This window comes from Trachinotus anak, unplaced genomic scaffold (assembly GCF_046630095.1).
Source record: "Trachinotus anak isolate AG129_WGS33_773 ecotype Australia unplaced genomic scaffold, CSIRO_AGI_Tana_v1 ptg000010l, whole genome shotgun sequence".
In the NCBI taxonomy this organism is placed as follows: domain Eukaryota; kingdom Metazoa; phylum Chordata; class Actinopteri; order Carangiformes; family Carangidae; genus Trachinotus; species Trachinotus anak.
The window spans coordinates 1,928,596-1,952,291 of NW_027273861.1; the positions used below are offsets into that span (position 1 = coordinate 1,928,596).

Consider the following 23,696-nt stretch of genomic DNA (forward strand, 5'->3'; position numbering starts at 1 on the left):
TTTTGTACTGTCAAGAATTGACAACAATTATCACCAGGATGTGAAGAAATCAAAGCCATGACATCATGTATTGTGTATCATACATTGTGTTGCTGACATATGTTGTGAAAAGAGCATGCTAACCAGCTAGCCCGGAGGGGATGACTCACTGAAGCATGCAGTCTTAAGGTACTGTCCCTGGTTATAGCCCGTGAAAGGAACAGGAAAACACAATCATCAACCATCAAGCGACCATCATCATGGACACCACCAACCACTCCAAGAAACAATGTTCAGAGTCAAAGAAAAGACATGATAAAAATAGAAGAACAACAAGAGTTAACATTGGTGTTGTTTTCCACCTCTGGAGACAGCTGTTGGTGAGTAAACGAATGAAGTTTGATGCTGGACTCATAATGTGTCTTCTAGACTGGGAAGTAAACAGCTGCTAATGCTAACAATGGCTAGCATTGATGCGCAGTTCAGACAAGGTGCAATAGCTGTGGCTAGCTCAGTTAGCTTGTCATCTTGTTATCAGCCAAACAATTTGATGTAGCAAACAAATGAGGCATTGTCAGTGTGCTTGGACACTACAAAACGGATCTGTAGTGCAGCTAATGACAACACAACCCATACCCATAAACATGGTGTCGGTGCATGGTTTTGTTGTGGCTGTGGTCTTGCTAAAAACTGAGCTAAGCTAGCTATAACGTAACCTTGGCTGACGCCTAAAATGAGGAAGATCTTAAAACAGCAGTGTTGTCTTGACCAGGGTTTCTGCAGTCTGGTTGAATTTTATATATTCTTACACTTACGTTAGTGAGCAGTTTGTTTTTCTTTTATATCCAATGATTGTAGAGTTAGATTGTACTGACCCTGCAGTGAATCACCAACAAAAAGACAATCAGTTCACCATATTGCTATCACTTCACATTACCTGTAATAAGATGAGGCAATATTTCAAGGTTTATTAATTGCATCTAGCTCTACACAGTTGAAGAGCTGTACACTCCTGAACATTTAGCATTGCTGCAAATATAAATCATGTTACTCTTGTACAAGGTATGACAGAGGAGCTCAGACTTACACTCCATGAAGAAAGGAGTGTTGCTGGCATATCCTGCTGTATCAAGCACTGATTGACAAGTGAGTCTGAAGTTACTGAAGATCCAAATTATTTTGCCTTTGTAAACCATTTCCTCTGTAAATATTATGTGGCTTTTTAACTGAACAATCAGTTCATGTTTCCACTGTGTATGATGATATAAAATTAATATTAAATGTGTGTTTTTACAATATCAGGAAAAAGGTACAAAAATAGTGTTGTTTTCTTTCTGAATGTTTCATCTGTGCTGACGGACATGCTGTGTGTGGAATCCAGGCTGTTCACACACATCTGCTGTCTGGAAACTACTTCTCCAAAACTGTCCACTTGTTCAGGTTCATCAACATGGGTATGATGGTGCACTAAACTTGTGTGGACAGTATCTGAAGCAAAATTAAAGGTTTTGGATAGTTTTCACGAAGGCTCTGAAGGCCAACCCACAGTGCAGGAAAAAGATGCTATTGATGAATATTTGGAGAGTTATATCCAAGAACACAGTGGCTCTCTGGATGAACTTTAATTGAACCAGCTCCAATGTAGGTTCAACAAGTACTGGATAAAGGAGTGACAGTTCTTAGGGATCAGGCTTAAGTGATCACAATAACAATCTGATGTGTAATCCAGAGACAAAGTGACAGTGCAGATCTATTGTTTATGACAGTGCATAAACAATCCTCCCTTTCATGCAGACAAATCCTGGTATTTGATGGTGACCCTTTAAATTTTCAAACATTCATATACATTTAAGCATGGTGTTGAGAATAAAACTGGTAAACTGGTAATGATGAGGATAGACTCTACCACCTTCAACAATACACAAGTATACAGTATAAGCTAACCCATGGAACTAGTGAGGAGCTGTTTTCAACTGTTTGGAACCAAACAGAGGCTGTATCAAACAGAGCAATATCAAATCTTATGAAGGAAATATATTACATGCTAATTTTCTTTACCTTAGAGGGTGTTTCAGTGAAAGAGTTCACCGTATCAATAAAAGCTAAAAAAAAAAAAAAAAAGGGGAGGAAAATAGAGAGCCAGATTCTCTGACTTCTCTCCCCTTTTTGGTGACATTCAGGATTCTATGCCCAAGACAGCCATCCCAAAGAGTAACACAGCAGCAGACTCCAAACCAAATAATAAAATGATCAATCAATCAAAAAGATGCAAACTTTCAACAGCACCAGTGCAAATAAAAGCTTCCAAAGGCAGCAAAACAATGCTAACCTATGCATTTCTTAACCATGTGAGGAAAGCTACATTTTGTACAGAGAATCTTGTAAATAAAACTCAATGCAACAGGATGGAAGACTAAAGTCTTGCTGCAAGCAATAGGGCAAAACAAACATTTAAATAAGTTATGAAATAACTAGACTATATGTGGGTGATTTGGATGGGAATAACTTTACTATGCTGCATAAAACATACATTCAGACAAAGATGTTGGTGACAAAGGGGAACATTTCCTCTTCTCAAAATGATCTCAGCAGCTGGCCTTACTTGAACACAATACAACTGCAAGAGACTGATGTGGATGTAGTGCTTTTAATTGGAATAGATGTCCCAAAAGCAATGGATCCCTAAATTTTTTAACTACATTTCTATTGAATGTTACAAATCTGGCTCATGATTTCAGGCCTCAGACTATTGTTGTTAACACAATGGTGTCATCAGGTAAAGGAGAGACAACTCCCTCGCTTGCCAAGACAACAGAGCTGGACTCAGAGAGGCAGGGGGACCAGGGATAGTCAGACAGTCTGGAGTCTCTGATTTGTTCATCTTTTTTTATCAGTGTTTTTGTGAACTAAAAAGGGTTTCTACTGTTGACACGTTATACATATACACAGGGATTGAAATAGACTGTAACAGTCCTTCTATCAATATCTAATTAATCTAAACAGTGTCTAAACAGAGTAAGACTGACAAGCAGACACACACACACACACACACACACAGACAGACAGGAGAGAAGCCCCTCATTGCAGATCATCACACAAGGTGATGGTCTTTTTAACTTCATTGTTGCAGAGGAGGTGACATCCCACTGATCCAGCAACACAAAAAGCTGTATGTTATAAATTCATGAGGTTATGAAATTTACCCCATGTCTGGTCTATAAAATGTTGAATTATCTGTCATTAGAGAATACGTCAAGCTTCCTCTTAATCAACCCAGCAGACCCTTCACATCGCAGGTTAGCAGGTTTCTCCAAATCACTCTAAATCTGGCAACAGAGCATTTAGTGTTTATGCCCTTAACATACAAGAGACCATACCCAGTGGCGATGTAGCCCACTATGTGGTGGTACAGGACAATGCCGCATAACTTCACATGGTGTAAAAAAGACAGGTAGGACAAGTCAGATAAGGCTCGATATGTTTTCATCTCAAGACACTGTATTTATTAAATAATGATGAGGTTTGCTGCTGACCCTAACCCTAACCCTAACAAAGCACTTATTAACCCAAAGTACAACCTTTTCCTAAACCTAACCAAGTTACTACCACACTTAGTGTGTTTATTATTGTTACCATAGTGATGAAGGTCCAGTACACCTGCAGCTGTAAGGCCACAGTTTCAGGAGACACTCCCATGGGTGGTATCAGTGCTGGAGGACTTGTTGTGATTTCACCTATGCATTAGCTTTTCTACTGATGAAGTGAAAATACTCTGTGGTATAAAGATATGATAAATAGTTTCTAATTGGTGCCAGCTCATTTTTTGGATTTCACAATGTGATTAACACTTGGCTGGAGAAGTGTCCTTTACATGTATCAGAGGTGGCTTTGCTGGATTTGGTGAAATAATGTAGGACCGTCTGTGCTCTTGTCACACGAATCTGAGTAAATTAAAGAGTTCATTCTGCCAAGTGTTCTATGATCATACCGTAAACCAAGTGGTCCATCTCCACTGAATATTACAGCATAATGAAGCTTGTCAGACCAGATGTTTGTCATAAATGTTTTTATGTTTATAAATGTCTCATGTGAGAGCAGTTCTCTGTCTTACTTTTTTTCTATGATTTCTTTATCTGTAAATGTTGTAAATAGTGTGTAATGTGAATCTTTTCAGGTGTTTCATTGTGGTATGTATTAAGTGGGAGTTGTAGGTTTGTTTTGTGTGGTTTTGTGCAGTCGTCCAGTGTGGAGCTTGTCAGTGTGCCACACGCCGGTATGAGGTTGACCAAACTCTGGCAGAAACACAGCGTGAAGATCTCCACAGCTGTCCAGAAGCATGCACCTGCCAACAGAGCCCAATGTCAGGGAGGGACACAGCGGGCAGACTGAGAGTCAGGCCAGGGAATAAGAAGCTGATACAACCAGAGAGACAGACATTAATTTACTCACTCTTGGTTAACCTTAAGCAGGTGTGGCAAGCCAGTGGAAGGACACACACACCTCTAGGTTTTACATATTACAAGTGGCTGGTTATTTTAAAGGACACCAACAGTAAAATAGTGTAATCCGACAACGCCACCCTGGGAATTTCACCCAAGGAATTGTGAACCCTCAATTGATACCAAATATTTCAAAAGGCATACAGGTTAGTTACACTTAGGAAACTAGAGACATGGTTCCATCCATCAACAATATTTATTAACAATCTACCCACATAAGAATAATTATTAAAAACGCAATCACTCAGTAGCAGAGTAAATGAATATAACTGAAGCTGGGGCTTACTAGTGGCAGGGTAGGCCACGGAAACAGGATCCCAAGAGAAGTCACCCTAAAGCACACGTGTATATACACCCACACAAGTGAAGTCAATACTAGGAGACTCAAGACACAGCACACAGGAAGAAGGCTCCACCACCATTGGAGGACACCAGCCCCACCACCACAGGTGCCCAGCTCCTAGAAGAAACAAAACGTAATTAGGGGATGACACTTCCAGCTCTCAAAATGGCTTCCTGCCAGTGGTGTAACCAAAAAAAGAAAAGGTAAACTGAAGAAAACAGGAAACTAATAATTAGTGCTCAATGGTCAACTCAATTAATGAATCAGTACTTAATCCATATATATCAATACACAAATCATACATATAACATAAAAAAACTACACAAAATTATTTGTAAATGATACAGCAGTCATTACCTAGAGCAAAACTCCTGTTTGTGAAATGCAACCGGCAGAACGCTCACAGCACAATCAAACTGGGGAGGAGCAGGAGGAACCTACCAACAGCAATCAGCAGGAAGGTCACTGCTCAGAGCAGGGGAAGGAACAGCCAGGAGATCTACAAAAACACAGGCAGTCAATATAAGCAGCCGATCAACAAGGACACGCCAAACTGCAAATAATAACGGAGCTGCGGCAGAGCGGAAGCAAGGTGCACTGGAAACAGGGTGCACTCTCAGCATGAAAGAAAGAACGCACAAGAGTGACCCACTTTTATAGTGTGTCCACTAGTGGCGATTGGCCAATGATCAAGCGATCTAACAGAACGACCCTCTTAGACCAAAAGCCACTACAACAAATTCTTATTCTGCTACAGAGGCACTCATGTCACTGCAGTTGAGGAAGCAGTCTGCTGTGAGCAGGCCTCCAGAGAAGAGAATGGCTTCTGGGAGAGCCAAGAGGAGAAGAGGTGTTGTTCCTGGACAAGCCAGGGAGAGAAAAGAGGGAACAAGGGTGCAACAGCTGGTTTTGTTGTCTGGTGACATCTTGGGTGACATGTCACATAATGACCAACACTCACTGGTCTCTGGGGGAGGTCATCATCAGGTATGAAGAGTGATGAATTGTGGGGGATGATGTTCACAATAGCCTTCTTTTGTCTGTGGAACAAAAGAACACGTGGTCTCCCCCACCTTGAATTTGACTGAATCCCAACAAAGATGTCTACATTTAAAAATCTTGCTGAACAGCATCAATTACTGTATTTGAACATGTAGTAAATTAGTATACAGTAAGTGCAATGCTATCAAAACTGTTTCAGACTGGGGTTACCCAATAGCCAAGTGGTCAGGGTGCATACCACATGAGCTCAAATGCTCTAGGCAGGCAAGTCAACTCCTGACCAGACTCCTGCATGTCATTTCCTCTCTCTCTGCCCTTTTCCTGTCCCTCCATAATGTCCTATCAAATAAAGGCACAAAATGCCCCGAAATATCTATATATAACATGATAACAATGAATATGCTCCAATCTGCACTTTGATGGAGATGGTACAAATGAGGAAATGACACCGTGCCAGAAGCTTCTTAAATAGCGGCGGGAGGAGGAGACATTAAAAGAATAAGATACAAAAATTTTTAATTAAATAAGATAAACAGATCTTTATATAAAATGAGGGTATGCTAAAAATATGATAAAAGTATGTTTTTAGGAGAGATTTAAAAGAAGACACTGGTCCAGACAGTCTTATCTCCTCAGGCAGCTTGTTCCAGAGTTTCGGGGCCCTCATGGCAAAAGCTCTGTCACACTTAGTTTTAAGCCTAGACTCTAGAACTGACAGAAGATCTCAAATCGTGTGGGTTTATAAGGATATAGAAGTTCTAAAATGTATGCTGGAGCCAGGCCATGAAGAGCTTTGAAAGTAATCATAAAAATTTTAAATCAATTCCTAAAACATATAGTTAACCAGTGTTAAAAGGCTAAAACAGGTGTGATGTGAAGTTTTTAAAATTCTTTGGTTAAGGCATATTAGAAAAGGCTGTTGCAGTAATCAAGGTGTGAGGAGATAAAAGCATGTAAAACTGTATGTGTGTCATTAAATTTTAAAATCGATCATATCCTAGCAATGTTTCTAAGGTAATAAAAACATGATTGTATAAGCTTAGTGATGTGTTAGTTAAAACTGAAATTGTTATCGAACAGGACATCAAGATTTCTTGCATCAGGCTTTACATACTGAGATAAGTGACCAGTAGATGGCAGTATCTGAGTGGTGATCTTTTGGGGCCCTATTACCAGGATTTAAGTTTTATTAGAATTAAGATGTAGAAAATTTAACCAGTTTTTAATATCTGACAGGTATGCATGTAGGGTGTGTCATCTTCATAACAATGAAAACAAATGCCATGTTTGCGGATGACCTCACCCAAAAAGTGCATGTACAAAGAAAACAGGTCTGGACCAAGAACAGACCCCTGAGGCAGAACCATACTTAATGTGTGAAAAGGAAGACATAAAACCATTTACAGTCACAAAAAACCTCCTATTCAATAAATATGAATAAAAACAGTTAAAAACAGTACCCGATATCCCCACCCAGTGCTGCAGTCTATCCAGGAGGATGTCATGGTCAATTGTATCAAGAGCCACCCTTAAGTCCAACAGCACAAGGACTGAGCAGAGGCCTGCATCAGCATTCAAAGATTATGTGTGACTCTTAGGAGAGCTGTCTTGGTGCTGTGGTACTTGCAAAAACCTGATTGAAACCTTTCATAATGCAGTTTTTATCCAATGCAGCAAACAGCTGACTTTGATAATTATCTAGAGAGGTGGTATCAAGCTTGGGTTTGTTTAGGGTTGGTTAATACAAGTAGTCTTATGGTAATCAGGAACACAGCCACTGTTAAGACTGTTAAGAACAGAAGATGAATGGGGCCAGATACATTCCAGTACCTCAAGTAAAAGTTTTGTAGGTATTATATCAAGAGGGGAGGAGCATACTCTCTATTCAGTTATGATTTTATGCACTTTGGGGAGAGTAACTGCCAAGAAATGATTTATAGGATCCCGGTGTGGATGTTCAACCTCTAGAAAGGCACAAGTGAGGTGATACCACGTCTAATCGACTCCACCTTGGCAGGAAAATGCTGTAGAAACTTCACAATCTGCATCCGAGTCGACAGAAGGGTGAGAGGGTGCTGGGTTAACAAGCTGGTCAAAAGTTTTAATAAAAATCTGAGATTATGCTGATCTATAGAAAACTATAGAACTATAGAACTATAGAAAAATAGCCTTTTCTGGCATCATTCACCAACCTATTACAAAAGAGTCGTGTCTCTTTCATAATCTCTTGCATATTTCTTTGATAAAGTGGACCTGGAGACGTGATTTCATCCATCAATGTTCTGCCCTTTTACAGTTCTGCTTTTTACCTTTTTATAATCTGCCATTTAACCAGAGCTGTTTTGTAGATTTTGAGACGGATCTCATCTTCAAAGCAGCTATAAGGTCTAGGGTTGAGGAACATAGAGAGTTAAAAGAGTTTACCAGATTGGTAGATTGGTGTGGGTGAACTCAGGACAGGTATAGCCCTAAACCCCTGGTCGGCTTCCAGACATGGACCAGATTTATATTAAGTCTGTTTGAAAAAAAAGTCTAAATCTAGAGAAAGTTAGCAACACTGCAGCTGTAAACACCCCCTAATAGAACCTGTTGGAGCCAGAAACTCCAGCTCAGTGACGAGGAAATATGATAAGTATTCAGTCAGTCGGTCAATCAGTCAATCGGTCAGTCATCAGTCACTCAGTCAGTGATCACTTTACAGCAAATCCAGATTAAATCACGGCTCATTCTTTGTCTTTCATTTATGTGTTAGGTGATTTTTTTTTCAGGCAATGTCATGGTTATAAAATCAGAATTTGACCATAGATAGTCCAGACATATACTAGGATCTGATTTAGTCTTATTTAAAATCTGCCTGCTTCTTTGACCCATGTCAAATAATGCTGTAAAGACAACATCACATGATTGAACAGACACTCTTGAAGGGAGATACGAGATAGGATGAAGTCAGGGAATACTAATTTTCTGTCTTCCCAACTTCTGACAATCATAACATTACTCTTATTTGTATTTTATTTAATGTAAATTTTTTTATTTTTTTTATTTACATTTTCATATCGCTACAGTCTTTATGGGTAACAGTAAAAATGAAAAGTGACATATTTACTGTTTTAGAATGACCAGCCATTAGCTACTGCCACTGTCCCAGTGACAAACACACAGATGAAAAGGAAGTGACGTGTTATAATGGTCAGAGGCAGGTGACTGTTTTTCATGTGGCTCCAGAATGTGAGAGATCTGTTCTGAAAATTCAGAAGTAAAGGGTGGTAGCCTGATTCCGCTCTGCAGGCAGAGTTTGGACTTTTTCTTTGTACCTGAAGAATGCTTCTGCAGACCTCTGTGTGTAGGGTTTCAGTTGGATTTTTGTCCCATTTTGCGCAATCGTTTTGTAGTAAGGGCCCCCACGCCCCACTGCCATACAGTTAAATCGGTTCTATAACTGATGTAAACATTTTGAGCCATGTCCTAATTGGGATCTGGATTTGAAGTTGTAAGCCAAGGTAGGTTCAGGTATTTGTTCATTCTGTTTGGTTCCCTCCTATTTTAAATGTTGGGTCAGGGTCCAGGTCTGACAGTACTGATGAAAAAGGTCCAGGTTCTGTTGAAGACCTTGTTCAGTAGGACACAGTATGACCAGGTCATCTGCATATAACAGATACATGACTAGTATGTGTTGAAGTGTGAGACCTGGTGCAGGTGACTGTTCTGATGATGATGCCAGTTCATTAATATAAATATTGAAGAGGGTGGGGCTGAAGTTGCAACCCTGTTTCACCCCTCTACCCTGTGGGGAAAGGTCTGTGCATTTATCCAAAGTTTTCACAGACAGTTTGTTATTTTCATATATTGATGTAATTAAATCAAAGGACTTCCCCCCTACACCACTTTCTATTATTTTAAAAAGTAATCCCTCATGCCAGACTGAATGAAAAGCTTTTTGAAAATCAACAAAGCATGCATGAATTGAATCTTTATTTTGATTTACATATTTATCAGTTAGTGTGTGCAGGGTGGAGGCGTGGTGAGCTGTTATATAATTTGGAAGGAACCCAGTATGACTTTTGCTGAAGACTCTGTACTGGATGAGCAAGTCTGTAATGCTGCTAAATAACTTCCCCATGTTACTGCTCACACAGAATGCCACTGTAATCGTTGGGATCAGATTTGTCTTCATTCTTGAAGATGAGTGTGATGGGTACTTAACGTGGTCAGACCATATTAATGCAGTAGAATAGGGCTGCAAGACTAGCTCTCCACTACTCATTTAAAACTATCTCAGTCCGTCATGGTTGACTGTCAAGGATGAATTAATATCTGGGATTCTCACATTTGTCTGTAATGCAATTGTAGACAGGCAAGTTGAACACACAATCTAAACTAGACAGGTCAGCCTTGGTCATCTAGAACTTCCAAAACCAATATCTCATAGCTCAAAGCTCTCATTTACAGAGCCGCCAGCTAAGTGGAACTCTCTACTAAAACATATAAAACAAATCAGAAGCAAATACCTATTTAAAAAATCACTCAAACAGAAATTCATGAGAGAGACCACACTACAGGAATGATACTACTACTACTATACTACTATGTTTGTTTTAATCCTAAGAATTAGAATATTGTTGAAATTCTGTATATGTATTGTTTAAAGTTATAGTTGTAACTTTTCCACATTCATATGTCTACAGTTGGCTTGACCTATGTTATATATTTTTGAGTTATTAACTTAAATTATCCCAAATGCTTCTAGCAATTCCCAAACTAGAGCAATAGTGAATTTAATCATGGTAACGTTCTGTTTCATTTGGTTGCCTGTCAATTATGTCTAATCCCCTATGCGCATGAGTCAGCATCATGGTTCCCCAAAGAGTTATTGCAGTCACTTGCCAGAAGCTCAAAATTGACTTTTAAGCCACGTTTTAAGATTTTTACACCTTGGTCATTTTCAACTATATTTTTTAACTGGATGAAGGATTTTAGTCATCGGACGTCTGGGTTTAAGTTATCAGAGAAAACAGCCCGGCAAATGGCAGCTCAGGTCCCATACACTCATGGATGTCCATGCATCAGCTCTGAGATGCCCTGTGTCCACTGAAAAGCATCGCTGAATTACTTATTTCTTATGTGAAACTGCTTTATTCTTGTTTCTTTTAACCCCCTGGTCTGTTTGTTATGGAGAGGAGGACACCTCTGCTGGTTTTTACCAGCAGCCAATCAGCAAAGACTGACAGAGAGAAGAGGAATGACATGCAGTAAAGAATCCCGGGCAGGACTTGCCTGCTTGGTGGATTAGTGGCTACGTGGTGTGCCTGTAAAAACATCCTGACTGTCGGGTTCATAAGTTATCAAAGAAAAAAAGGTAAGATGTCTCAGTTTCCAGCCATACCAAAAGGGGTGTCCACCAAGACATGTCAGCGAATCATTGCTTTACTCAGTGTTTCTTACCAGTTTTAACCCCCTGGTCCATTTGATATGGAGTGGAGGACACTTCTGTGGATAATTTGGCTGCTGGTAAAAACCTCAGAAACCTATGGTTCATAAATTAGCAGTTAGCTAGTTAGATTAGCAGTCTAAACTGTCAACCCTTTCCTGCTGTCCACCATACAGCATTGGTGAAACACTGACTTTAAATGTGAAACTGCTTTTGGTGCTTTTAACAGTTATAATCAGCGGGTCTGTTTATTGTGGAGAAGAGGAGTCCTCTGTAGATAATTCAGCTCCAGGTAAAAATCTCCTGAACCACTGACACTGAAGAAATTCAAACTGGGAAAAGTTTACAGTAACGGTGGTGAAGACAACAACTTCCATGATCCCAGGCTATTTCATGACATCACCCAATGCCGTTTTTTTATTGTTTTGATTGAGAGACCCCTATTTACAGACTGTGTGTTTAAGTTATCTGATATGTTGAGTATTTTGATTTTTAATTGTGTCATTTCACTTAAAAATTCAATTTAAATGCTTGTTTGTTCATTTTTTGATGTTTATATGCTGTTTGTATGAATGATATTAAGGGGACCCAAGCAAGATTCGCAGCTGCTGTAGTGGAAGCCAATGGGGATCTGAATTAAGAATAACAAATCTTGAATTGATTTTTTACTTATGGCATATGAATATTGTTCACTGTAGAGCAGGTTAAGACTTTGAAAATGAAATGCCAAATGCTATTTTTTTTTCACTGTGACCTGAATATCACATTCATATATGGAAAACAAGGTTAGATTGTTTATACTGCATTTTAATTTTGGCATTTCAACATTTGACTTTTGAATAAAAGTCAAACAGCTTTTCCTGTTTTTAATATGGTCATAGAACAAGCCATAGTAGTATATGAAAATGAAAATAGAAACTGAGTTATTGAATTGTCATTTTAATTTTTACTCAAATAACATAGTGACAATAGTGGAAAATTATAATGCTATGGTGAAATTACGGAAGCGTATTGCATTCACTTGAATAAAAAAAAAATTCCGGTTTTTCTGAGTAATTTATTTCCTGTTTTTCTGACTAATCTTTTTTCCTGTTTTTCTGGCTAATTATTTTTCTGTTTTTCGTGCTAATTTTTTTCTCTGAATTATCGAGATACTTCGAAATCTCGCGAGAACATCCAACCTGCAAGTGACTCCCATCTATGGTGACTCCTGCTCCGCACATATGCCCTGTCTTCAACTTTCTACCGTACCGGGTGAATTAAGGTAAGGCATGTGATTAGTTACACACAGGGTATGATACTCTTGTTACGTTAGACTTTTTCCTTCTATTGTAAGCCTATTGCTCAATATAACAGGGAAGGGATAAAAGAGGAATAGACGAACATGTCTATGGGCATGATATCAGTTTAATTTAGCTAATTAAAGCTAATTAAGCTGATGTTTCCATCATGCTGGACATTGTTTCTTATATCAAAAATGAATCGCCTTTCTTTCATTATATTGGCTTGGCACAAATAAAACGAGCCCTTCGTCATAGGTTATACGCTAATCGTATACGCTAACACTCATAACATGATAATACTAACATAGAAGTTGTTTAGCATGGAGGCACGTACATGTAACGTTATATAAACAAACTGAACGTTGCCAGTAGACTAGTCACTATATTGACACCATGACAAGTGTTTTGAGTTGCTGAGGTTGCTGTGGTTTGCTTATGGGCTCCCTCTCCTTTGCTATTTCCTATGTATTTAATACACACTGAGGATCCTGCATGAAACGTCCATGCACATAATTATTTGTGTACCCATTTGTTGAATAAAACAATTTAAAATTTAAAAAGTTTTTGCACCTGCTTACTGGTAAAGTACAGTTACTCGTACCCTATGTTGCAAAGCCCCAATCTGGATTTTATTGACCTTTTGAAAAGTAATCATAGTAATAACAATAATACTAATAATAAAAGCCCAGTCTAATCTGCTGAGTTTCTGTACTATCAGAGTGATGTAATTGTTTATGAATAACCAACCAGTGAAGGCTTTCATCACAAAAGGACACTACACAACTCAATTTTTTTCAATAGTCAAGACATGAAATATCCATTTCAAACAAAATTATTTTATGCTTTTATATAATTTGACAATATCGTGATACAATTAGCCTTGACAGTTTTAAGTATGTTAACTGTTGGTGCAAGAAATATTTATATAGATTCTGCCTTTTTCCTAAATTTTTGCAGTGCCAGTAATGGCTACATCCTCCACATCCGGCCTCCCACAAGATGATGGTCTGTGGATATTTCTTCGCAACAGAGGTGTTCCTGAGGAGAGTATTCAGAAAATGCAACAGGATTATGTAAGTCACAGCTTCAAAAGCTGTTTTTGTACTGTCTCATACTGCCCATTGTGTTATTATCTGCATTGGGCATTTATAATTGGTTGTCCTGGAATTTAGCACAGAAGTAAATCGTCTTTGAGATAATACAGTTTAAGCTGTTATGTGTCATGTTTAATGTATACTTTTTGTTGTTATTGCAGATTGACAGCTCGGTAGTTGGAGAAATAGATGATGCCACTATGGCTGCTTACATTCCAGCCTATGGTGACAGGATTGCCACAAGGTGTTTCTGTATGGAAAAACAGAGAAGAGGTGGAAACGATACAAGAAGACTGTCCTTATTTTAAAAACTTTTTTAAAAAATGGGCACAATGAGCAACAAAGACAGCAATCAAGGTTTGGAGGAGGAGAATACAGTGCAACCAACAAATATGCATCTAAAAAGTAATAGGACAGCCTGGAAGACAACCAGAAAAATAGAAATAGGGTGGATACATGACAACAAACAAGTCAGAAAACGCAGTGGTGGAGGAACCAGAGTTCTTGATATGAACAAGAATGCCACTAAAACTGAGATTCTGTCTCAAGCTAAAAAACTGTTTTTCCTTAATGAAAAGTCAACAATGGGAAAGTGGGAAGAGTTCAGCCACGATATAGTTAACTTCCAAGAAGCACAAGTTGATGAGGATATTAGTGTGGGAGAATACTACGAGACACACAAATTTGGGTTGTTAAGATTTTATTTGTTCACAAAGACCCTGACCAGTGAAGATGACCCAGAGGAAGGAGCTGATATACCGACAGATGAGGTCAAGCAGCTGACAACGGAAAGACATAACAGTGAAAATCAAGACACAGTCCAAGATAATGAGCAAAACACTGCCATAGTGTCAGCTGTTGTCTCTACTGCAGCTATTCAGATTATTAATCTTACATCTCTGTGTAATACATCAGAGGTCATTTTTGGTCTTTTGACAGGTGGGCCGTTTTTAGGTGATCTTGATGATACACTCATACATAAGTCAATCCTTGCAATAGAAGAGGAACAAATAAACACCCCTACCTGCACCTCAACTCCTATTGATTTTGAGACAGCTTCTGCTAGACCGCCATGTCCTGCCAGTGAACTTTTACATGTGACAGTGAAACTTCACAGAGTGACTCTCTTAGATGAACTGATTGCTCAGTTCAAGAATGAAGCAGTGATGAACTACTCTGTCAAATACAGCTTCATTGATGAAATGGGGCGTGACGGCGTGTCCAGGGATGTATATGCTGCCTTCTGGACAGAATTCCTTGACTGTGCAGCAGAAGGTGCAGATGTGAGGGTGCCATCGCTATCCCCAAAATGGCAAGAGGAAGAATGGAGGTCTGTTGGCAGGATATTGGCCAAGGGACTGAAGGACCATGGGTATTTTCCTTCTCGGCTTGCACAAGCCTTTACAGCAGCACTTATATTTGGTGAACACTCTGTTTCACCTGATTTACTGTTTGACTCCCTGATGTTGTATCTTAGTCAGTCTGAGCGTGATCTCTTGTCCATTGCTTTGCAAGAGGCTATTGTCGGCGATGACGAGGAAGAGCTTCTTGATCTTCTGGATCGCAAGGGAGTAAGAACAGTACCAACAAAAGATAACTTGAGAGCCGTGCTTGTCCAGGTCGCCCACAAGCAAATGATCCAGCACCCAAAATATGCACTGGATAATATTTCAGAGGTTGCAGGACCAATACTCAGGAAGTTTTTCCCAAGTGTAGAGGATATGAAGAAGCTGTATGAGGACATTAAACCAACAACACGGAAGGTGATTAAGATGATAACATCTTCTCCAGCTAATTCAGCAGAGAACTAGAGTTTGCAATGGACATTGCATAAGAGTTGCTAAGTGATTTATGAACACATACACATTTTTCTCTTCCCCATGGGTGCCAGCGATGTAGGTTTAGACTGTGTGAATGTTGGATAGAGCATGTAAGGAGAAAATGTGATTAGCTCTGGTGCTGTGTGATTAGTGCAAAATGATTTTTTACATTTCAATATTTTGTTTTTATTATATCAAGAAAAATTAACTTACTTTAAGACACTTTTTGTTATCAGAGCATGTAAGGAGAATATGTGACTAGCTCAGGGGCTGTGTGATAAGCACAGATCGATTTTTTTTATTTTGGATATATTCTTTCTGTCATACAATTTACTTTGATTTAAGACAATTTTGTTATCAGTCTAGGATGACAATGTTTGGACATTAAAAATACTTTTGTTATATTTTCACTGTTAAAAATCATAATAGAATTTGAATCTCTACCTCATGTCAGATGTTAATACTCACAGTGTTTGTGAAAATGCTCATTACATTACTATGAGGTGTTTTTTTTTTTTTTTACAACTAGAATCATAGGTTGCTGTCTTGTTTTGCAAAACTGTCTTCAAACAGATTGTGTCTTTGCTGTTGAGTCATGTAGTTCAGGAGTGTGCTCTGTGAGGCATGATATGTTACCACCCACAATCATAAAATTGGACATGTTCCTTTTGTTATGAGGTGCTTGTATTGTGAAATGTTAAAGTTTTCAAATGTGGGTAAACTCAAGGAAAGATGCACGCCCTAATAAAAGATAATCATATGCTTCATTTGCTGAAAGTTTATTGACAACTGCATTTGCATAACATAAATTTATACAGTGACATTTCATTCAAATACATAAGAATAGTTGATCTGATCTGTTTATATGTTTAGGAGATAACATGATAATCACCAACTAATTTTAGATACACACATATTCACCAAATTTTGTTACATGTAATTGTTTGGCTGCAAATGACATACAGTAACTTCTTGAGAGAAACAAAAAACCAGGAAGGTATATTTCCTCAATGCTACAATAAACAATAACTAAATATCAAAAGAGAAAAAAGGTTTCACTGCTCGGTATTAACAGTCTGTAAGAGCTACATTTGAAATTCAGCATACACACCGTCAAGATATTGTAACCTGTTTAATGTATAATTGATAATGACTGTCCTTTTTGTAGGCTGGTCTTTTTACAATGATTTTCCATTTTTTCAACAACATGTAACGTGATATTTCATTGCCAGCACTTATTTTGATGTGTAATTTTTCCATAATGAATAGAAAGAGGATATACAACGCACAAACTGGAGATTTCTATTAGTAAAGAGTTCACAGTTTTTTACTGTTTAAACACAATACCCTTTACGGTGAAATTCATGGTCCATAAGATTTTCTACCCTTATGTGTAGGCTTACATCCCGTCTTTTGATCCAGTAGAGCAGGTTGTGATCATTAAACTTCAGCTCGTATGTAAGCACGTAAGAACATGTACAGCTCAATGGCTTCCTCTGGAGAGGTGGGTGGATGAAGACTGTTTTCTGCCATGACAAAGCAGCAAATGTCAACCACTGTATCATCACAGGGATACGGTCCTCTCTGAAGGCATTCCTCTCTGCAGACTTCTATCTTTTGTTGGGATACCTCTTTCAGGTACTCTCTGGCACCAAAAAGCTGGGGTAGGGTGTACATCATCACTGGGCGCCCACCTGGAGACACAGCATTTCTGCATGGGTGAATTCTGTGAGTGTTCCAGAGGTGAACAACTTCCTGCAGTTCTCTCTAAAGATAAATAAAAACAGAAAATGAGAAAATCAGTTCACACATGATCATTAAACTATTCGGTAATGTAGTTCAAATCAGCTCCACCTTAAACATCTGCAATAATAAACTGTGTTATGCAATTAAAAACTTCAAAACACTTACAGTGAACATTTTATTGAATACTTTTCATACTGTAAGTACTTCGGATATACAGTAGCCTACTTCTGATAATACTGTCCTTTTATTTTAGTAAGGTATTGAATAGGCCTATATAGCCTACATGGAGTAAGCTCTTTTTCACTAATATCAGTGGGCCTATGACATTAGTACCACTCTAACCCACTACACAGGGTACTGCTTTCTGTGAAGTAAAACATCTGAATACTTTAACCACTAAGCAGGCAGGTGTCACAGTATTATTCTGACATAATATGTCACTATTGCAGCACTTATCTCTATTATTTCAAGACATGTGAACTGAATAAGACTTTTGTCCAGGAAGTCACCAGAAAAGGAGTCTGAGTCTTTTAAATCTTGGAACAGGTTCATCCAGAACTGTGCGTGTTGCCTCCTTAAAAAGCCCCACCAGTTTTCTAATCTTTGGTTGTGATTGCTCGATCCATACAGGTAACATCTGTGCGAAAAGTTGTCCAGATGATCGTGCCTCAAGAACATCTGCATTTGTTCAATGTAACAGTTCTCGGTTCCGAGAGCCGAACGAATTCGGGAAGCAGTTCCATTCCTTGATGACACCTCATTAATTGCGCGATTATCCTTGGATCACTGTTTGTAGAGTAGGCATATAGCCATATCACCATTCATGAAAACCCATCTATTGCACCATTGATGCAGATCAATGCGGATCCAATATTTTCAGCAGTCTCCTGATCGTCTCTTGAGTCATCATGCAGCCAGCCTGAATGCATTTTAAATGCATCATCTTGTATCCATGGAGCATGCCATATATGTCCAGCTGATCCTGGAGAAACATTGCTATGTCCAGGAGATCTGAATGGGCTTTCCTTCTGAACAACTGCAAAGTCTTCAGGTGCCTGCGCAAGGTTGACAAACTAATAGTAATACCATCTATATGACTTAAAGACAGGACAATCTCCCAGTGTCTTAAACCCAGATCAAAGTAAAACTTGATTAAACTAAACAAGCAGGTCATGTTTGCTTCCATTACATCGAGCTCTCAATAAAGGAGTGAATGTGTCCAATGTTTTGAACGCCCTCTAAACTCAGAAAAAAAATTAGCCCGAAAAACAGAAAAGAAAAAAATTACTCAGAAAATCAGAAAAAATTACCCCGAAAAACCAAGCATAAAAATAAATTACTCTGGAAAACAGAAAAAAAACCTACTCAGAAAAACAGAAATAATTACCTCGAAAAACCGATCCAAAAAATTACTCAGAAAACAGAAATAATAACCTCGAAAAACAGACCAAAAAATAAAATACTCAGAAAAACCGGATTTTTTAAAATTTTTTTATTCAAGTGAAAGCTATACGCTTCCGTATGAAATTACATTAGTATTTAATTATAGTCCCTTATAGGCTTCCACAGACAGCATCCAGAGTCAACAAAAAGTCTCTTTGCAGTGGGCTCAGTGTTCCTGCTGTCCGTTAGAGGGCGGCACTGAGACACGGGGAAGCCGGCGTCAAGTCAGTCCCAGGCAGGCTGGAGTGCCGCTGAGCAGGGCAGAGCAGACACACACAGAGAGGGCTAGTTGAAGGAGGGAGGCAGCCTGATGCCGCCGGGGTTTACTGGGAATTAAAAATCTGACGTACAGGGCTGCGCGGCGGACTCTGTCGGTTTTGGGAGGAGGAATACGAACACAACAAAATGCGTCACCTGGGGATTTGGATGCTGATGGCGGCTTTGCAGGTAAAATATGTCTCATTTTACACCGAGTTAGCTCCGACCGTCGGAGGCTGCAGTAGGGTACAGCAGCAGGGTTCAGCCTCCGGTGCAGAGACGGACAGGCTGTAGATACAGATCCAGATTCTGAGCCTGTGCGGTTAAAACCGAGTCCGCATCCGCTTCAGTTTAGTCTCGGTTGAATTCACTGCTATTCTCGACTGAACCCGGGCCGACGACAGCAGCCGACATCCACACAGTGGAGGTAAAAGGCTGCTGATCCCAGACCTGCTCCGGTCCAGCTGCTGCTGCTCACTGTCACCAAACAAGAGAGACGGCTCCTCTCAACGATAAAACCGTTTCACACCAAATACAAAGGTGTGTGTGTGTGTCCGTCCGTCCGTCCATCCATCCATCCATTCTGCCTGCTGCTGTTGCCTGTTTCTGCATCTCATCTACGACATAGTTGAATGTCGCTTTGTGCTGAGACTCGACGCTTTTGTTGGTCTGTGATCCAGTTGAGCCGAGTGCACCAAATCCCACACCTGCGGTGAAAACACGCCTTTTAAAAAGATGGCAGTGTGGCTATGTCAGCCAGGCTGCAGATCAAAGAGCTCACTATGTCTGTTCATTCTTTTGTGTAGATTGTGTGTGTGTACATGTGTGTAGATTCTTCAGCCTCTTCATCCTCAGTCCTTTAACAGGTTCACATTGAATGTGGTCAAAAACATGTAGCGCAGAGCTCTGTCTAACTCCCTGGGAAAATGAACATCTGTGAAGATGGACACTCAGTGATTGAGACAGTTATAACATCTCCCATCACGTCACTTGGTGGTGTGGCGTTCAGAGAGAAGAACTGTCACATTTTCTAATGGAGTTCGGTATGCAGGTGGTGACATGAGGGGTCACAGGTGATACAAGTGTCTCTCTCCACCTGCCTCTGTCTGCTTACATACCAGAGATAACGCCAACATTTTATACTTGATCACATTTACAACCAATCATGTGCAGCTGTCTGACCACAGTCATGGGTGAAGGCCACCACTTCTTCAGACTTTGAAAAGAGCTTCAAATCCATTATACAACCTAGCACTGACTCACTACTGTCATTGTGTATTTTCATGTTTGAGCTCCAGAAAGGCAGAAAGAGGCCCACACTGTCAGACCAATCAATAGACAGAGGACAGTGCTGTGCCAAGCGGTCAAAGGTCAGCTCCTAAAATAAATCCATCACCGAGGACTTACCTCCAAAACAGCAAGGTCAGCACTGTGAGGGGCTCACCTCAGAACCTCTGAAGGCTTTATATGTCTGCTGATCTTAGCTACAATCTGCAGCTTGGTGTAAAAGCTGTGATCACATGTAGCTGCTGTGTGAGGCTGTAGTCGTATGAATTAAGTGGTTAATGATTTAGTAATAAAGACTTGTGGATGTATCAGGAAGCAGAAGTTGATGAACGTTTAATTTGATTGTGACAGCTGTGTCACAATGAGTCCAAAAACTGAGCCCCCCCATCATGCCCCCTCTGTCTGCTAGTGGGGCTGATGATCTGTATAATGATACTGATACAGATTTATTTTTGTTTTAACTGATTTTCTTACTGAAACTTGAAATCAAAGCAAACATTTGACCTGTTGTTTCAAAGGTCGTGTAACCACTGTTCCTACGGCGATGGGTTCACACGAATCAACTGACCACAGACTGACTTCATGTTTCATCATGTTGACAAACATCCAGCTCAGTGATATCAGATGATACTATGATGTAGCAGTCTGTAATCAGCAGCAGGTGAATGAACACAAGTAGTTTTTGTTTGAATGATTTCATTTACTGACTTGTGTCAAACAAATGAAGTCACATTGGAAACATACATTCAGAGGAGAAGCTGCAGTGCAGCAGAGGTCAAGTTAAGGTAACAGTTAGGCTAAGCTATGAAAACATAGCTAAGCTAACAGGTTAGGCTATGAAAACGTAGCTAAGGTAACAGTCTAGGCTGTGAAAGCATAGCTAAGCTAGCTTTGATCTCCAGCAGCAGAAACTGTTCAAGTTTAACATACGGGGTTTGTAATGTTTCTGTGCAAAAACACGTCAGAAGAGTGAATGATGAATGGAAGGATGTTTTCTGTCTTTTCATCTTCACCACTTCTCCAGAGCTAGGCAGATAACCCCTTCATTCACTGCACTGCTCAGAGGCTTACGGCAGCATTGCTGGTGAAGTGAGCCCAGTCATAGTGGAGGACAGGCACACAGAGAGGGCCGAAGAGTTGTGTTCTACCTCGGTGGAGTGTGTGTGTGTGTGTGTGTGTGTCTCATAGACTGTATATAAAAAGGTATGTGGCCATGGCTGGATGTTGCCCTCATGTCTCCATTTTATCTGTCTTTTCAAAGTCCTCTGCAAAGTCATGTAATTTTGACTCTATGAAGTCTATATAAGGCTAACACTGAAGTAAGTACAGGTTTGTTTGTCATTACCAATCACATCTGCACATCCAGATAATTAATAATTATAAATAATTGATGATGTAACAGCTGCTGTGCCATGTGTGCAGGCGTGCACAGCTTCTCTGCCACTGTGGAGATGTGGTCTCTGCTGCAGGGATTCATTCAACTCTGAAGCTCAGCATACAAGCCAATGCTACACACAGCAACAGTAGGGATGTAATAGAAGTCTGATACAGTGCTCTGTGAGCAGCACTACAATGAAATAATATTTTACTCATTTGAAATAGTAAAAACTAGAAAATCAATGTCAGTCTGATACTATGGCAGCTGTAACTAATATATTTCAGAACAACACGTGTTAGCATGTTAGCCAACCAGAGCTGACACAGTGAAAGATGGCATGTGGTTAACAGTGGAAATGATTGTCAATAATCTTGTCAATAATATGTAGCGGATTGATTTCAGGAAATCACTGTGATCAATGGGATTTTGATTATGTTAATTGGTGAAATCATTCTGATATTACTATTAATCAGTATTTGTGTTTATTTTATGTTCTTTAATTTTAGAATGAACAGTGCTGACAGTGTTAAATGGTAAATGGTAAATGGAGTGCTTATATAGCGCTTTTCTAGTCTTATTGACCACTCAAAGCGCTTTACAGCGTGAGCCGCATTCACCAATTCACGCACACAGTCATACAGCACTTACATCTACACATGGAGTGCTTCTAACATTCACACACACTCATACGCTGATGGGACAGCCATCAGAGGCAGTTTGGGGTTCAGTGCCTTGCCCAAGGACACTTCGACAGGGATCAAACCTGATAAGTGGATGACCCGCTCAACTTCCTGAGCCACAGCCACCCTTAGTCTTCAGGTAGAAATAAATGATCATGGTTTCATGGTTTCTGTTGGTTGTTATAGGGTTTTAGACCTTAAAAAGTCCCTTAAATCATGCATATAATCAATTAAAAACACCTTAATATAAGCCATTAATTATCTCTTGAAAACACCTCGGGTAAATGTTAATGGAGTTTTAGGTAAAAAATCAGTGTACAGTTTTCAGATTTAAAGAAGACTTTACCCAGCAAAAAGCTTGATCTTTGATTAATTATTGAAATCATTTTTATTTCCAACAGTTCAGCTTCTCTATCTGTTCTCCCTCTCTTTAATTACAGTTCGTTAATTCTCTTTGCACTGTTTGATATTTGAAAAGATCATATTAGTTCTGGGAGATGGTAACATTTTCACTAATCTCACCGTATGGATCAAATGACTAATTTATTAAAGGTCCATATTTTAACTTCTCCAGTGTTTTATTTGACGTGTTGATGAACCAGTTCAGTTTCAGTGTAGTTTTACAGCTCCTCTCTCAGTTTTCTCTCTGGAGCTCGAGTAACAACAGGTCAGTGAGCCAATCAGAAGAGAGGCTCTGGCTCTGAGTGATCCAATAAAAATATAGCAAACTTCAGGTGAACACTCAGAGAAACCCAATCCTGCAAGGTTGGATGTTGGGTCCAGGCCATAGACTGTATATAAAAATGGACGACGACGCCGGCTCCCGAAAATGAAGCCAATGCGGAAGTGCCTTAAACCTGCATTCTATTGAATGACCATCAGGGGGCGACTCCACTGGTTGCAAAAAGAAGTCCGATTGTATGGAAGTTTATGAGAAAATGACCCTACTTCTCACTTGGTTTATGACCCCAGTAAACGTTTTCATAACGACTTTATGGTCTCAATCGCTAGTTTCAAGTCTTCTTCAATACAACACGATGTTCATTTTTAAAATTATAGTCCCATTTAATTTAAAATAGACAATAAAGTAGGGTATGCATTGGGGCGTGGCTAGCGTATGATTGACACATTTTGGCTTGTCAATCAAGAGCAGTCCCTTCTCACAGAACCAACGATGTTGAATTAGCTGTGAACTTGTTTTTGGGTGAAGTGTTTTCGTCCTGGAGTTTTCCACATACAGTTACACAGACCTTCCATCGTGTTTTCAGTTTGTGAAAATTAGTTTTAACTTTTTGTTCACCTAAAATGTCAGCGTTGTTCAGCGTCTGGTTGAACCAAAAGACACTCTAAGGAATTGGCTGTTCAGTTTATACGGTAAGTACATTTTATTTTTAGCTTAAGCGTGTTTTCGCTAGCCAAAATTAGCATCACAATTTCCAAATGATATTGTAGCTAA

At 39.5% G+C, this 23,696-nt stretch overlaps 1 protein-coding gene and 1 long non-coding RNA gene across 5 annotated transcripts in view; both read left to right on the plus strand.

Moving 5' to 3' along the window:
• The first annotated feature begins 10,981 nt into the window (after nucleotides 1-10,981).
• Nucleotides 10,982-15,657, plus strand: LOC139626487 (uncharacterized). Its single transcript, XR_011692310.1, has 3 exons — nucleotides 10,982-11,376; nucleotides 13,429-13,607; nucleotides 13,790-15,657. It is a non-coding gene; the product is annotated as an uncharacterized lncRNA (long non-coding RNA).
• A 3,199-nt stretch (nucleotides 15,658-18,856) lies between these two features.
• LOC139626485 (cadherin-2-like) overlaps nucleotides 18,857-23,696 on the plus strand; it is a 91,931-nt gene continuing 87,091 nt past the window's right edge. For 2 of the 4 annotated variants that reach the window (XM_071486812.1, XM_071486814.1), the window contains exon 1: nucleotides 18,857-19,084. In XM_071486812.1, coding sequence (XP_071342913.1) covers nucleotides 19,043-19,084 — 42 coding nt within the window. In that variant the 5' untranslated portion in view covers nucleotides 18,857-19,042. Of the gene's footprint in view, nucleotides 19,085-19,416; nucleotides 19,436-19,515; nucleotides 23,615-23,696 lie in introns of those variants that run through there. The other 2 variants (XM_071486815.1, XM_071486813.1) reach the window with 2 other exon arrangements.